At 34.1% G+C, this 14,637-nt stretch overlaps 1 protein-coding gene across 1 annotated transcript in view; it reads left to right on the top strand.

Annotated features, from left to right (window-relative positions):
- LOC129226267 (protein O-mannosyl-transferase TMTC2-like) overlaps positions 1–14,637 on the top strand; it is a 103,241-nt gene that overhangs the window by 47,750 nt on the left and 40,854 nt on the right. The window contains exon 5 of the mRNA XM_054860867.1: positions 12,120–12,234. Within this exon, the coding sequence (XP_054716842.1) occupies positions 12,120–12,234 (115 nt within the window). The remainder of the gene's footprint in view (positions 1–12,119; positions 12,235–14,637) is intronic.

Raw genomic sequence — 14,637 nt, 5'->3', positions numbered from 1 at the left:
CATGCCTGCACACAGACACAAACACACATACACATACCCCTACAAACAAACACACATAGCCTCCACACACCTATACACAAACACACACGCCTACATATACACACACTCGTAATTGCGAAAAACATATAATTTGAATACAAGATGACAAAATTCAAATTAATTTTTTTTTCTTTTCTTTTCTTGGAGCAAGTTCCAAGAACAATTGCTCGTTTCTTGCACTTAGTAAGAGTCAGAAGCTTGCCTGTACTCTTTTTCTTGCCAAACTCTTTTGGATTCTCCAAAGAAATTACAAATTACTGCTTCAGATCTGTTTACCCTCCTTGCAATTTCACTTGAACTCATTCTACATTTTTCTAAGCTGCGATTTGTCCCTTTTCACTTTCAGAGAGTTATGTGCTTTTTCAGCCTGAAAAAGATCGAGATAAAGTGAACAATTTTAATGCGTAACAGTTTTGGGTTGTTGTAAATAATCATATGATGTGACTAAATATATAAATTTTTGTTCCCGGTCTCAAAATGAATGTGTGTCTTTATAATTTTTCCAAGTGGCAAACTAGCAAAACCTTAAAAATTCATACATTTGAATAATTTTTAGAAAATTTTAAGCAAAATTTGTTTGAAAATGCTAAAATGCTTTGTTTCATGTGTTTTTATCATACAAATATTTGCATACTTTTCCAGCCAACTGGCCTCTAGAATTGACGATTTTTTGCTTGTCCTTATAATTGTTTCCATGGCTGTATTACTTTTGACTCAGCATCACTAAACTCGTGCTGAACCTAAAAATGCAGCAAGTCTCCAATTCGCAACAAGTCAAAAACAGTATTTAAAACTACCAATGAAGATCAATTTTCACCAACAACAAATAAGATGCTCATTCAAAGAAACTATTAAATCAATTTTTAACTTGTTACTAGCTTTAGTGCTAATCCTCATATTTATATATAATAGTAAATTCACTGATCGAGTAACGTTCTTACGTCATCAGCAATGAAAAACGCGCCATAGCAAGATAATTTGATAATATTTTTTGGTAATGTTTCACATGCAGGGAACTGCTTTATTTTGACATGTCTGAACTGGATCTGGTAACTTAACTGTTTTACTGGTAAGACTCATTTCAAGAGAATGAAGAAACGAAAAAAAGGTCAACAATGAACGTTATCTGATAGAGTTTAGGGTTCATTCACTAGAGATAATGTTGACTTTTCAACTATCGAAACATCACCAAACAGAGAATGACTTCGTTCAAATGCAGAAGCAATTTTCACCCGTCATACCTTGACGGGCGATTTTCTAGTGGAAAATAAAAACAAATTTATTCCTTTCACCCCTTGGTGTATGTGCGGATTTTTTTCTTTTTTTTTTTCTTTTTTGTTTGGTACTATTGATAATAGTCACTTCTTGTTCTTCTTTGAAGAGTTCAAAATTTACCACCGGAACAGTAAGTTATTTTCACTGTCTATGTTTTGGGATGTTAGATTGAAAAGTCTTTATTATTTTTTAGTTAAATCCGAATATTGACAAATGATTTTTCAACCCTAAACCATGCTTTAACTGAAATATGATTTTGAAACTTTTTCCGTTGTTTAAACAAGAAATAAACGCCAAAGAACATGTCTGAAAAGAATTTTTTTTTTTTTTTTAATCATGCATTTTTTTTTAAGGGTTAAAGAAGAAGGTGTTTGCAAAATGAGTTGCATGAAATGCTGGAATCAGTCATACGCCCTTAATGGGGTTGTTTCCTTCAAAGTAAAAAAAAGTTTGTCATAAGTACACTATAAGTCACTGGAATTGATAGAATAAGCAATAAAAAATAACATGAAGCCAGAAAAAACTTTTATTTTCCCAATAGCCAATTTTAGTTAATTTTTTTAAGTCGAATTTTGGAAACAAGGCGCGATTTTTACGACGACGGAAGTAGTGTATTTTGTTCGTGCTACTCTATTGGCACGCTGAATGTGTACGCATTGTAAAAAAAAAAGGTTGCCATTCAACAGATCAAAATTTTGAATTAAGGCTTTTCTGAAGCAAATATGAAATTTATTAGTATTATTGGGCTATAATACTTTTATCTTCATCTAATGCCAAAATAATACGCTCTGCGCTGATGACATCAGTGAATGGCATTTCATCACTTGTGATGTCATCTGCAGAAGAGTAGGAACTAAAATTGAATCTGCGCACAGATTAAATATTTTTTTAAATGCTAAAATTTATCAAATTACTGAAAAACATGGTTAAAACCTGTTTTTAAGCATGCTCTTTCAGAAAAAAATACTTTTGCAATTATTAATTTCTGTTTTTGGCAACGATTGAAAGATTAAAATCACTTCCCCAGGCATCCAAACCGACACCGAGACATAGATATAATTAAAGATTTTGAAGAGAGATATCACAAACAGAAGGATGTCTCTTTACTTTTTAAATTTCTCTCAAAACTGACCTTGAAATTCTTTTTTCCCCATTCTCTTCAGAGCATTCTCGTGGGACCTACGCACAACTACCTTTATTCACTCTCTAATCAACAAAATGTCCGAATTATCCCCTTAAAAGAAATAGCAAAAAATCCATAAATAATTATGCCTCTCGTTATGTGGGCCTTATTACACAGATAAGAAAAGGCAACAAAGAAAAAAAAAATCTTACTAAGCTATCCCACCGGGTGGAAGATGGGGGGTGGGCCCATTCCCATCGGCCGAGGCATCTCTAATCTCATACCTGTGCGCACGGGAGCCAATTTTCCTGCATCCAATTGTATCCCCTAACTGCTCATTATTCGCAGCCAATCTAATGGCCGGCGCTCCATGATTACGATAGCCACCATAGCGCTAGGGGAGAGAGGGGGAGGCGCATGATGATAGTGATATCTCAGATCGTGACCGGAGACGTTTTTTTTCAGGCAACCAGACGTAATTTCCAGGTGCTGTGTACGTGATCTTGCTGTGCGTAAAAGGATGTGTGTATATATACACTGTGCGATGTAATGATGCATTTTAATCGCTTCAAATCACAGGTCAGCTCCCGGGTTTGCTACACGCCACGTTTAATTTTTTAAGTCCACCCGAAGGTTGTTCTTTATTTTATCGAAAGTGACGACTGAGTGTCAATTTTTGGCTGCAATTAACCGAATCGGGTTCTTAACCTTGAGAAGCGTCTCCCTTTTGCTAGTACCTTATATACAGCTAGAACACGCGAGGAGCGAAGTATAATTTGAACTATCATTGGAGTATGTAATTAGAGGGGTCATTAAAATATGCAAGTGAAATTGAATAGTCAATTTTTCAAAAATGACCGAAAGGTGGCAAGTTATTTTGCTTATGATCTATGGCTTTGCAGTATAATTTTTGGATCGTCTAGAAATATTTTGAGATAAAAACATTGCGGTTATTTAGGGTTAATTTTGAACCATTTGAGCTTGCTTGGCACTACTTATTTTTTAGTATTTTTGACTTCAACTGGAAAAGTTCCATTGCTGCACTAGACTGGCAACACTAGTACATTGCTACACTAGTACAAAACTTCGGACACTTTTTGAACACAGACACTTGCCCCCCCCCCTTTTTTTTAGAACACTTTGAAGCACACTTTATGGAACAGCTTCCAAAGCACCTGTGAGAACCCTTTCAGAACGGTTATTTAAGGGGTGCCCGCCTCTTAAAATCAAGTACGCACCTTCTCCCCTAATTATCGTGAAGACTCCCCCTCCAAAAGCGCCCCCCCCCTAAATGAGAAAAATACCCCTCAAAACAACCCTCCCTCCCTTAAAATTTTAAATGGCCACCCCTACTTATTTGGTTCAGCAAACTTTTTAAACATTTATGAGAACATTTTCGGAGCACTGACACCTGTTCCTTCTTTTTAAAACACTTGAGTGTACACAGTAGCGTAACTAGGGGTTGGCAAGAGTGGCTCTCGCCAGGGGCGCAGCAGTCAGAGGGGCGGCATTTCAACTGATTTTAAAAAAATATAAAGCTGTTTTTTTTCATAGAATTTGAAAAATACTTTCAAAAAATTTAAAAACAAACAAAAAAAAACTCAAGAAAAAGAGCTAGAGACACATACATAACATCTACTGAGAAGGAACATTGGGCATCATAAAAAACAATTCTAAAAATGAAAATAAGAAAAAAAATTACAATGCTGCCTCCTATTTGTCGAATAACTAATCAAAATGGTCAAAAAAAAAAAATTTTTTTTTTGGAGGTCACAATGACCTTTGGTGACTTTCCATGTGGGTGAGCCTGGATGAGGGGGCGCAATTTCTTTAGTTCGCCAGGGGCGCTAGACCCCATAGTTACGCAACTGGGTGTACACACTGTTTACATCATTTCTAGAACACTCCTTTGATTATACTAGAGGTTGTTAATTTTACAGCAATCCCTCCTAGCTATCAACGTATCAACCACTCTCCGAGTAATAGTAGGTCTTCGACCATTAAATCCTTTTCAGCGGCATTCGCGAAACCAACCTACAACGATTCATCTCAACAAAATTTCTAGTAGTATATTATGAAAAGATTCTATTGACTGGTAATTAAAAAAATCTATTAAAAGAACATATGTACGAAGAAAGCTATTATTTCATGAAAGTGCCAAATGTGTTCTCAATGTGTTTTCAAATGTACTTTCAATCTGTTCTCAAATCTGTTCCAAAGTTTTAAGTAAATAAATACGCTCAGCGGGACACATTCAGAACAGATTCGGAGCACATTTCAGCACTTTCTCTTTAAAGTAGTACATTCGGAACGCATTTCAGTGCATTTTCTCTTTAAAGGAGAACATTCGGAACAAATTTCAGTGCACTTTCTCTTTAAAGGAGTACATTCGGAACGCATTTCAGTACCTTCTCTTTAAAGGCGTACATTCGGAACACGTTTCTGTGCCGTTTCCTTTTAAAGGAGAACATGTGGAGCACATTTCTGTGCACTTTCTCTTTAAAGGAGAACATTCAGAACACAATTCAGTGCACTATTTGAAGGAGCACATTCGGAACACATTTTAGTGCGCATTTAAGCAACTGAAACATGTTTTCTGAATAGGACCGTCCGAAGAGGCGCCTGGCGCCAAGATGTGAAAGTGCGCCATAAACTAAGATTTTACTGCAGTAAAATTTAGTTTTTTTTTCGTGTTATTTTTTTAAATGTTTTTAAAATGCTAACACAGTTATGAAAAATTAATAAAAGAAATGTTTGGTATTTTTCCACCTACGCCGACCGTGTGTGTAAAAAGGGGGGAAGGGTCCATAAAATATTATCCGAAACGTGTTTCCAATGTGTACCGGAAATTTGCAGTGTGTCCATTTTTCACTTTTCATTTTACAAAATACGTTGGCAACCTTACATACTTTTCATCACATTACCCACTCATTTTAAAGTGACTGTCTAGATGCTAGACATCTAAAATGCTGATTTCAAGTTCTCGAAATCTCTCGTCCAAAGTTGTAATATTCTACGCAACGTAATAAACTGTGCAAATATGTTTATAATTATGTGACATAATTCATGGACGGCCGCCTTCCCAGCTTTACTTCTGAGAGAGAGAGAGAGAGATCAAACTTAATATCTAATCTATTAAAACAAGAAAAAAAATAGTCTATTAACATAGAGATGGCATCGAGAAATATATAGAATTTTTAAAACTCTTAAATGTGGTAGCAGCACAGCAGTGTGTTTCATCGAAAGAACCGCTGTATCGAGAAAATGTTTTACTATACTGTACACCCTCCTTTTACGCGGGGGTTACTTTCCTCGGAAATGCCGCGTAAATTAAGACTGTGTCAATCAACGTACGAGAATGTAGGGCAAGGTGAAATAGTTACTATAAGTTTCATTTTTCAAAGTAAAAAATTAGAAATTTGGTTTAAAAGTTACAATACATAAATAGAGAATAACGTATCTTATAAGAAAACTGGAATGGAAGTGTTATTTTTTGTTTTCAAATTAAAATGATGACTAAACATTTTTATAATCCAACAACTTTTTTTCCGATTCCTAAAAATATTTTTCTTCAAATAAATGAATAAATACATAAATTACTTAATTAATATATGAGTAAGTAAATAAATGAATAAAATAGGGAATGGATGAGAAAATAAGTGAATGATTGAATAAGTAAATGAATATATGAAAGTATGAAAATGAATGAATGAATAAATAAACTACTATATTTCCCTTTGCCCCACATATACTTGACAAATTGAACTAAACATTTAAATAAAAACATTTATAATAACAAAAATCATTTTTGACGCACAGTGAAATATCACAATAGGAGGGAAATTTTCCAACTGTCTAGTATTATTAAATACCTTTAACTTTTGAGGTGTGTATTTTTTGACTTGAATCAACTTTATGTTCGATTACATAGTTAAACTATTGCTAGATAGTGCTGCAAACTGTAAAGTACTTTGCCATTCCACTTTTACAAGCTATTTTACTTTGCCGTACATCCCCCTACTTTTTTTCAAATTTATAATTTTTTTTTAATTAATTTATTTATTGTTATTTTTTTCTGTTTACCGTTTTCATTTTTCTTCGCAATAGAATAAGCTGAAGGTTTTTTGATTTGAAATACGTTTTGAAGTCGATTACGTTATTTATTTACTAATTTATTTATAACTAAGAAACATATTTCATTCCTTTTGAGTAACTATATAATACTGTAAAAAAATGAGATATCGCATTACGAAAGATAGCTGCATACATGCAAAACTTTAACTCCATAAGAATAATGTATTCTCTTTTTGATTGTAAGTTATATAATTTGTTAAAATATCTAGCTAAGTCATGCTAGATATTTTAAAGTGATATAAGTAAGAATTAATAACCGTCTGTCCATACCTTCCTTTCCAATGGATCAACATGAGTAAAGAAAGATACTGGATCTTCTAGAGATCAACTTCCATAGATTTAAAATATATATAAGTTCAATCCAGAAAAAATATAAATAGTGAAATAAACTAACAAATAAAAATATGCACAAGTTTAAAAGAATAAATCGTCGAACAACGTCCTGTATGAACGTTGATGTATTTCTTCGAAGTTACGGTCACAGTGACGGACATCTCGCTTCGCGCCTTGCTACGTTTAAAACGCTCCTTCCATAACGCTGCATCGCCATACCTCACGTATTTTTGGTTTGCCCACACAGCATTGTCGCATTCGCAGTGAAAAGCCATTTACAGTCAGCAATTAGATGAGATGAATTTCGTTTGTAATAATCTTTCTTTTTCTTTTTTTTTTTTTTTTACTTTTACAACCGGTGGAGTAGTAGATATGCAGTTGACTATTTCAGGCTTTCTCAAACCTTGGTCTGACGGACTGAGCAACAACATTTGTCTCTATGTTTTTATGTTAATTTTCGGATTACTTTTCATACATTTTTTTGTGGTTTTCCTCAAAGCTGTGTGTACATGTGTGTGTTTTAGTCCTAGAATTTAAAATCACTGCCTATCTCTACGCTGATATGTTATACTTAAATGATTGGTAATTTTATTCATGTATTTATTTATTTATTTGTTCATTTTATTTATTGTGTTTGTTTATTTTTAATTATTTATTTATGTTGTTTAATAATCTTTAATTATTATTTTATTTATTTTTAATAATATTTAATTTTATTTTAATTTATTTATTTTTAAATATTTCTTTAATTCCATTTTAATTTATTTATTTTTAAATATTTATTTATTTTCATTTTAATTAAATAATTTATTTATTGATTAATGTTTTTTGGAAAAAAGAAAAAAAAAACAGTGATTTTGATTTAATTCCTTTTTTACAACTTTTCCTGTCTGTTGGGCAAAAGAGGTTAAGAAATGCTGAACAATTGAACTTTTTGCAAGGATAAAAATTTAGAGATTCAAAAAAGGAGAAGCACTTAATTTAACAAACTGTCACAATTCCGATCTGGAAAAAAATATTTTTTCAACACCTTAATGCGACCGAGAACAACTTTTATTTTCAACCATAATGAAATCGCTTCGTTTCACGAGATTTATTGTTTTGGGGGATGATGGCTATAAGATACTTTAAAAGTCTAAGAGCTTGTTTAACTTAAGGCTATAAATTAAATCTTTTGCTCAGGCACAAAGTTTTTCTGAATAGATACCGGTTTAAAGTTCTACAGTTATCTTGAAAACATTTTAAAAAAAATCTGTATAAATAAATGGCTACTTCTGTATGTAAATATGTCCGGGATAAACTTCAAAACTACTGGACCAATTTTAACCAATATTTTCACTATAGATAGCTACATTATCAAGAAGCAACATAAGCTATAATTTATTTCTAAGAAACTTAGTTTAAAAAAGTTATGATGAAAAACAGTAAGTTTCATGCAATTTCCCCATTAAATGACTAAATATAAAACCTATTTATACAATAAGTCGTTGCCTTCCATCAGCAATTTTAATCGTAATCAGATTGATCAAGGCTTCTCCGGAGCAAACATGAATTTAAAGTCATTTAAATATTTTTAAACTATACTTTTTGCACACTTAGGGAAACATAGTAGAGAGCTTTTTTTTTCTTTTGTGTGTGTGTGTGTACTATTTAATTAAATAAAGCGCACGGTTTTTTCTAGTGATTCTTGTTTTCGTTAGTTCATATTTTGGAAATTGTTCAAATTTTTATGTGCTTAAATGCCGTGCTTTCGTTTCTAACTGAATACTATTTCGTTCTTTATACTTATTGCTATTTTACTTTTATCGGTAAGGAAGAAGCTCGATTTTTAATCACTTCAAACTTCAAAGTGGTGTGCTTTGAGTTATTTCAGTAAAAACAGAAAACGAATGAAAGTAGCGATTGTTTCTCACAATTATTACTGACTTAGGCAACGCCGGGTATTTTTGCTAGTTATTCTGTAATTCGCATTTGTAACATTAAACTAGCACAGCACAGCTAACACTTGTGAGACGATGATATTGTTGTCGATCATATTTATTTGCCGTATTATTTTACATTTTAATGGAACTTTTCATCTTTTTCAATGCCCTTTTTTTAAACTTAAAAAGTAACATAAAAATATAAAATAATGTGGGATATCTTTACTAATAATAAAGCTGAAAGTCTCTCTGTCTGTCAGGATCTCTGTGAAGCGCATAGAGTGTAGACCGTTCGGCCGATTTTCATGAAATTGGGCACAAAGTTAGTTTGTAGCATGGGGGTGTGCACCTCGAAGCGATTTTTCGAAAATTCGATGTGGTTCTTTTTCTATTCCAATTTTAAGAACAAAATTATCATAAGATAGACGAGTAAACTACGAAATTATCATAACGTGGAACCGTAACATGGGCACAAGCCAATTGGCGAGAAAATTCACCATGCACTATTTGTAAATATACAGGCGAACCAAAAGACCTTTTAATTTTCTATTACGGGCAAAGCCGTGCGGGTACCACTAGTATTTAAATAAGAGTATTAAATGAGACTATGTACATGTGTTTTTGTTAAAGACCGAAACCTGGTCAATGTCGACATTGGCCAATGAGTGTCAATATTCACATAGCAAAGGACAACGGCAAAATATCGAACATTCCCGATGAATCACAGGCGATTGTTGACATTCTCCAATTTTGATCTTTCACAGCAGCATATATATTCAAGATAGATCCTTGTGCGCTCAGACATGCTCATTTCGTAACCAGAGATTCCGAGTATGCACATTTAGACATATGCCGGCGCTGTTCCTGTTTCATCTGACTAATGACATCGGTTTTTCAATTAAGCTCGAGTCAATAAGGCTGCCGGATATCGGAGTTGCCGGATGCGAGCGATGCCGGCACGACCGGATGTGTTCGGTAGATAAAGGGGAGGCTCATCATTTCGCAGACAGGATCGGGAGAGCAGGATGATGATAGGCCGGGCGAAATGACAAGGTGTGAGAGATTGAAATTTCGAGCAGAATTACCTGTACCGTCCCTCCTCCCCCTCGATGACGGTGCAAAATCGTTTGTACAGACTCGTGTGCTGACAATCATGACTTCAGATATGACTTCGAAAAAAATTAATGCATCGCTCAAGCACTCATTTATTCGTAACTCTGTGCGCCTTTTTCTAATAACAGGAAGTTTAGGTTGTTGTTGATGGTAGTTTAGTAAACTTGCGGATTGTGGAAAGTCGTTGCTGACAGGTGTTGCTAAGAGTTTAAACTGAAGAAAAAACTCGGGGTGAGTAGTCGGAAATGTTTTATTATTACCAAAGTAGTGTCTAAATTTGATTTTCCAGTTTAACCTTTATCCACTATAATATTAAAATCTGTTCGCGTCCGTCTGTCTGTCTGTCTGAAGATCGATCTTCTCGAGAACCACTGCGAATCGGGAGTCAAACGAGATACCGATCAATTCGAAATTTTCCAAAGAAAACAATAGGACCAATCTCATAATTGTACGACTTTAATTAGCGGAGATATTAATTAAAACGTTAATTAACATAACGCTGTTCAGGAATTTTTATTTCTTTCCTGTTGCCATTTTGCATATGGGTGAGCAAAGAAAATTCTAATAATTGTGTCAAAAGAGATTTTTTTGGCTGCTGTCCAAATCTTAAAACAACGTTTCCATCTAGAGTTTCATTTTTAATTAGTTTAAAATTGGTTGCTCTATTCGGACATTTATCGTCTGTCCTTTCTTATTTTTTCACATTCAACGTTCTTAACTCCTTTCAGCATATGAAAAATGTTTCTTTAGTAATGTTTATTGATTGAAGTGTAAGTTTATCAATCACCGGCCTCATATTTGGGTACATTTAGGATGTGCGACTAATTATGCTTATTTTGTTGGACTTTTTTCCGTCACATGGGTGAGTTTTCGAATTGTAATAAATCTCTTTTTCCTTCCTGTTTCGATTTTTGCAATACAGTTTGTATCGTTAAAAGAACACATTAAATTAAGATTGTTTGGATTTCTTTAAGTGAAACAGAGTTGAACAAAAAAGATTGTTTTTAAGGATTTTAACTAAAACTTAATTGGAATCTGATGGCTTGATATTAAATTAATGCTTATTGGTATTTAATAAATCTTGGTGCTTTAGTTTCACGTAATCAACCAAAAAGTGTGTGTCATTTTATGTAAAAAGCTGATTGTAATTGTACATAAATATTTCAGATATATTCTATCAGATTTAATTCAGTTTAAAGTGAGCACATATTATAGTAAAGAATGCATATATTTTCATCTTTTGTGCTAATTGAAAATACTCATAACTTGTATTATTGATAAATATGATTAACGTTAAAGAGGTTTTTACCAAAAATATGCTCTACTGGTGTTTTGCAAACCTTGCATTACGCGTAATTATTTACTCCTTAGCGCTTTAGAAACTGATGTCAGAATAATACAAAAACATCAATTGAACAGCTCTTTCATTTTTTAAGTAGCCCGTGCAACGCCGGGCACGCAGGCTAGTACTAATAATAAAGCTGAAAGTCTGGATCTCTGTCTGGATGTCTGTAACGCGCACAGCGCCTAGACCGTTCGGCCGACTTTCATGAAATTCGGAACAAAATTAGTTTGGAGCATGGGGTTGTGCGCTTCGAAGCGATTTTTCAAAAATTCGATTTTGTTCCTTTTCTATTCCAATTTTAAGAACATTTTACCGAGCAAATTATCATAACGTGGACAAACAAATTACAATAACGTGGGTGAGCAAACTACCATATGCAACCATGAGCGAGCAAATGGACAGTGCAAAACTTCTTCCTAGCAACCATTTCTCTGTTGAAGCTTGATCCCAGGAATCCTATCAGTTGTTGAAGTCTTTCCTTGGAACTTTTCTGTCTTTTGAAGCATGTTCCTTGGAATTCTTCCGCTTGTTGAAGCGTGTTTCTCGGAATTATTCTGTCTGTTGAATCCTGTTTCTAGAAAGCATACCGTCATTTTAAACTTGTTCCCGGGAATCATTCCGCTTGTCATTTCTGATAAATAGTGTTCTCTGTATACATTTATACCTATTAAGTTAAATATATGGGGATACGTCCCAACCGAATTATCTTTTGTGGTTTAAAATGATCATTACTTTCCTAATAAGATTGCTTGAAATATACATGACTGTCTGTAGATTCAAACACATTTAATACCCACGACGATTGACCATTTATATTTCTCTTTCTCTTTTCCAGCGTACGGCAATCTGGCCAACATCCTGAGCTCGCAGGGGAAAAAGACAGAAGCCGAGTGGGCCTACAAGAAGGCGCTAGCCTACCGGTCCAACATGGCAGATGTGCATTACAATTTGTAAGTACGATTTCTTCAAGAAATCATTAATAAATTCTTTCAAAATTGAACATAAGTTTTATTTTTTCCTGAAAAACTACTAATTGTGGAAATTATTTATGAAGTAGTGAGAAGCAAAGGGATGTAAGTGACAAAATTAGAGAATTGGAGATAACCAATATAAATGGTACACTGTTAAAAATTTTCCGGAAAATTTACGGTAATTGTTACTGGCATCCATGTTGCCAGTAACTATTACCGTAAAAATCAAATGTTACTGTAAAATTTTACGGTTTCCTCGGTAGGCCACAGCAACCAGTTGGCGCTGGGATCGCTTATTTCTCCGGTATAAATTACCGTAAAAATCAGCGATGCTTCGGCGATGCAATTTTACAGTAACAATTACCAGAAAATCTTCCTGAATTTTTGACAGTGTAGGGGAACCTCTCTTCTGTCTTGCGGCAAGAGATAGTACTAGTAGTTCTGGTAAGTGCTGATATGCAGCACGATTTAGAAAACTTTTCAATGAAAGTCTACCTAGGACTACAACTTTAAACGTGTTTTACTCAAAGCAGGAAAATGTCCACTTACATCCCTTTGCTTCTCACTGTCTCATATGTATACTTCATTGTATAGACTTTAGAAATTATTTCGGAATTAAATAGTACGAAACCCATTCCTAACCGGTTAATCCAAGAAAACTGGAAGATACGGGGGTCTCAGGAATAAGGAACTCTAATTCTAATGCTAGGCAAAAATTATGGTTGCACTAGTAATTGTTTTTTTTTTAAGACATAATAAATAGACAAAAAAAATTAATAGACAAAAGAAATTTGCTATGGAAATCCAAAAGAAATTTGCACTTGTAGAGTTCGATGAATTCTGATTTTGCTACCTCTCTTAAAGCAACTGATCTTCTGTGGTATGTTATATTCTCCAACAACTCCGAAAACAACTTGTCGGTACATCATTGCCTTCCGATCATTGCTCAGTCAGAAAAAGAACAAAGGAATAATTCGTTGCTCTCTTAATCGAGTTTCCGCTTCCCAAATACCACCGCGACTCAAGTCAATAAAGAAGTCAAAACTAATCGAACAAAAAAGTTCGCCGAAGTCTTCCGAACACTATGTTTAAGTTCCTGGTTAACTCGACAATGAAATTCCACTTAAAGGATGAGGACTGTCCTTTTTTTCTGTTTCTCTCCCTCAGCGTTGCTCTCGAGGGACCAAATGAACGTCTTCGAAAGGTCATCCGCTGTTCGATTACTGCCGAAAAGGAAGTTCTTTTCAGAAACTGTTCGAACATTTTTTTCCCCTCCTTTTCCTTCCAGTACCATTCTAACATTCGGTTTCTTTGTTTTTTCTTCAAACGTCTTCGATTAAACAAGAAGAGTAAATTGGTCGAAGTTTGAAGAAATGTGCACGGTTTGATTAGTCATTGAATTATGGCTAGATTGGAGAAATATGTGATCACTAGATACCATTACCTCATCCAGGTCCATTTACTCCTGGCGGTTGGTCAAAATGAGTCAAAATTTTCTCCTCTGGGAAGAAGTTTGACGCAATTCTCCTAAAGTGTTTTTATATTTACATGCTAAGATTTCCGGTATGGCTTAAAAAACAAGGGTTCAGCAAGAGGAGGGGGGGGGGGCCTGTAAATCAACCCTTTTCGATGTGCATGTTTTAAGCTTAATAATCATGGATTGTAATGGGGTGTTCATGTAAGTAAAAGTAAGGTATGTTGTTGTTGATTTGTCTACTTCAAGGTCTAAATATTTCCCTAAATTTGAAGGATAGTTTTTGCGAGCTCTAGTCAAGGCCGTAGCCAGGATATTTTTTCGGGGAGGGACATGGTCGAGGCAAAGGTGGTTTCAGGACATGTAATCAAGTGGGAAAATAGCATTTAAAAATTATGTTTATTATGTTGTTTGCAAAAATTAAACAACAATGTATTTCAAAAATTCGTATCAAATAATTATTTTAATTAATTATTTCGTTAATATTTGATAACTAATTTGTATTCCATCAAAATTATTTATTAGGGAGTTCACAAAATAAGAGGACTGCGTACGCTTTTACGGTCTATAACACTTGATACAGTGTTTATTACGTGTCTGCAACTACAAATGCATGCGTCAGGGGCTTTTAGAATAACTTTCACGCAAATAAGTGAAAATAGTCACAGTTGAGAAGTAATCTACACTCACCAACTCAAAAAAAATTCATATTCTTAAAGGCTTACTTTATTAAAATCTACAAAAATTAAGCATGTAATCAAAAGTATGATAGGATTAAAAAAGATAGTTTCGATCATGTAAATCTGTTACGCCTCTTGTTGAAGTGTATATCAAAGAATGTTTTTAAAATGTTATCCGTAACAAGAGTCATTAGACCAAAGCTTGAAAAAATGCGGACTTTTTGAAAT

This window comes from Uloborus diversus, chromosome 7 (genome assembly GCF_026930045.1).
Source record: "Uloborus diversus isolate 005 chromosome 7, Udiv.v.3.1, whole genome shotgun sequence".
Taxonomy (NCBI): Eukaryota; Metazoa; Arthropoda; class Arachnida; order Araneae; family Uloboridae; genus Uloborus; species Uloborus diversus.
Note: the sequence above shows the minus strand (reverse complement) of the source record. Positions and strands in the feature narration are given on the sequence as shown.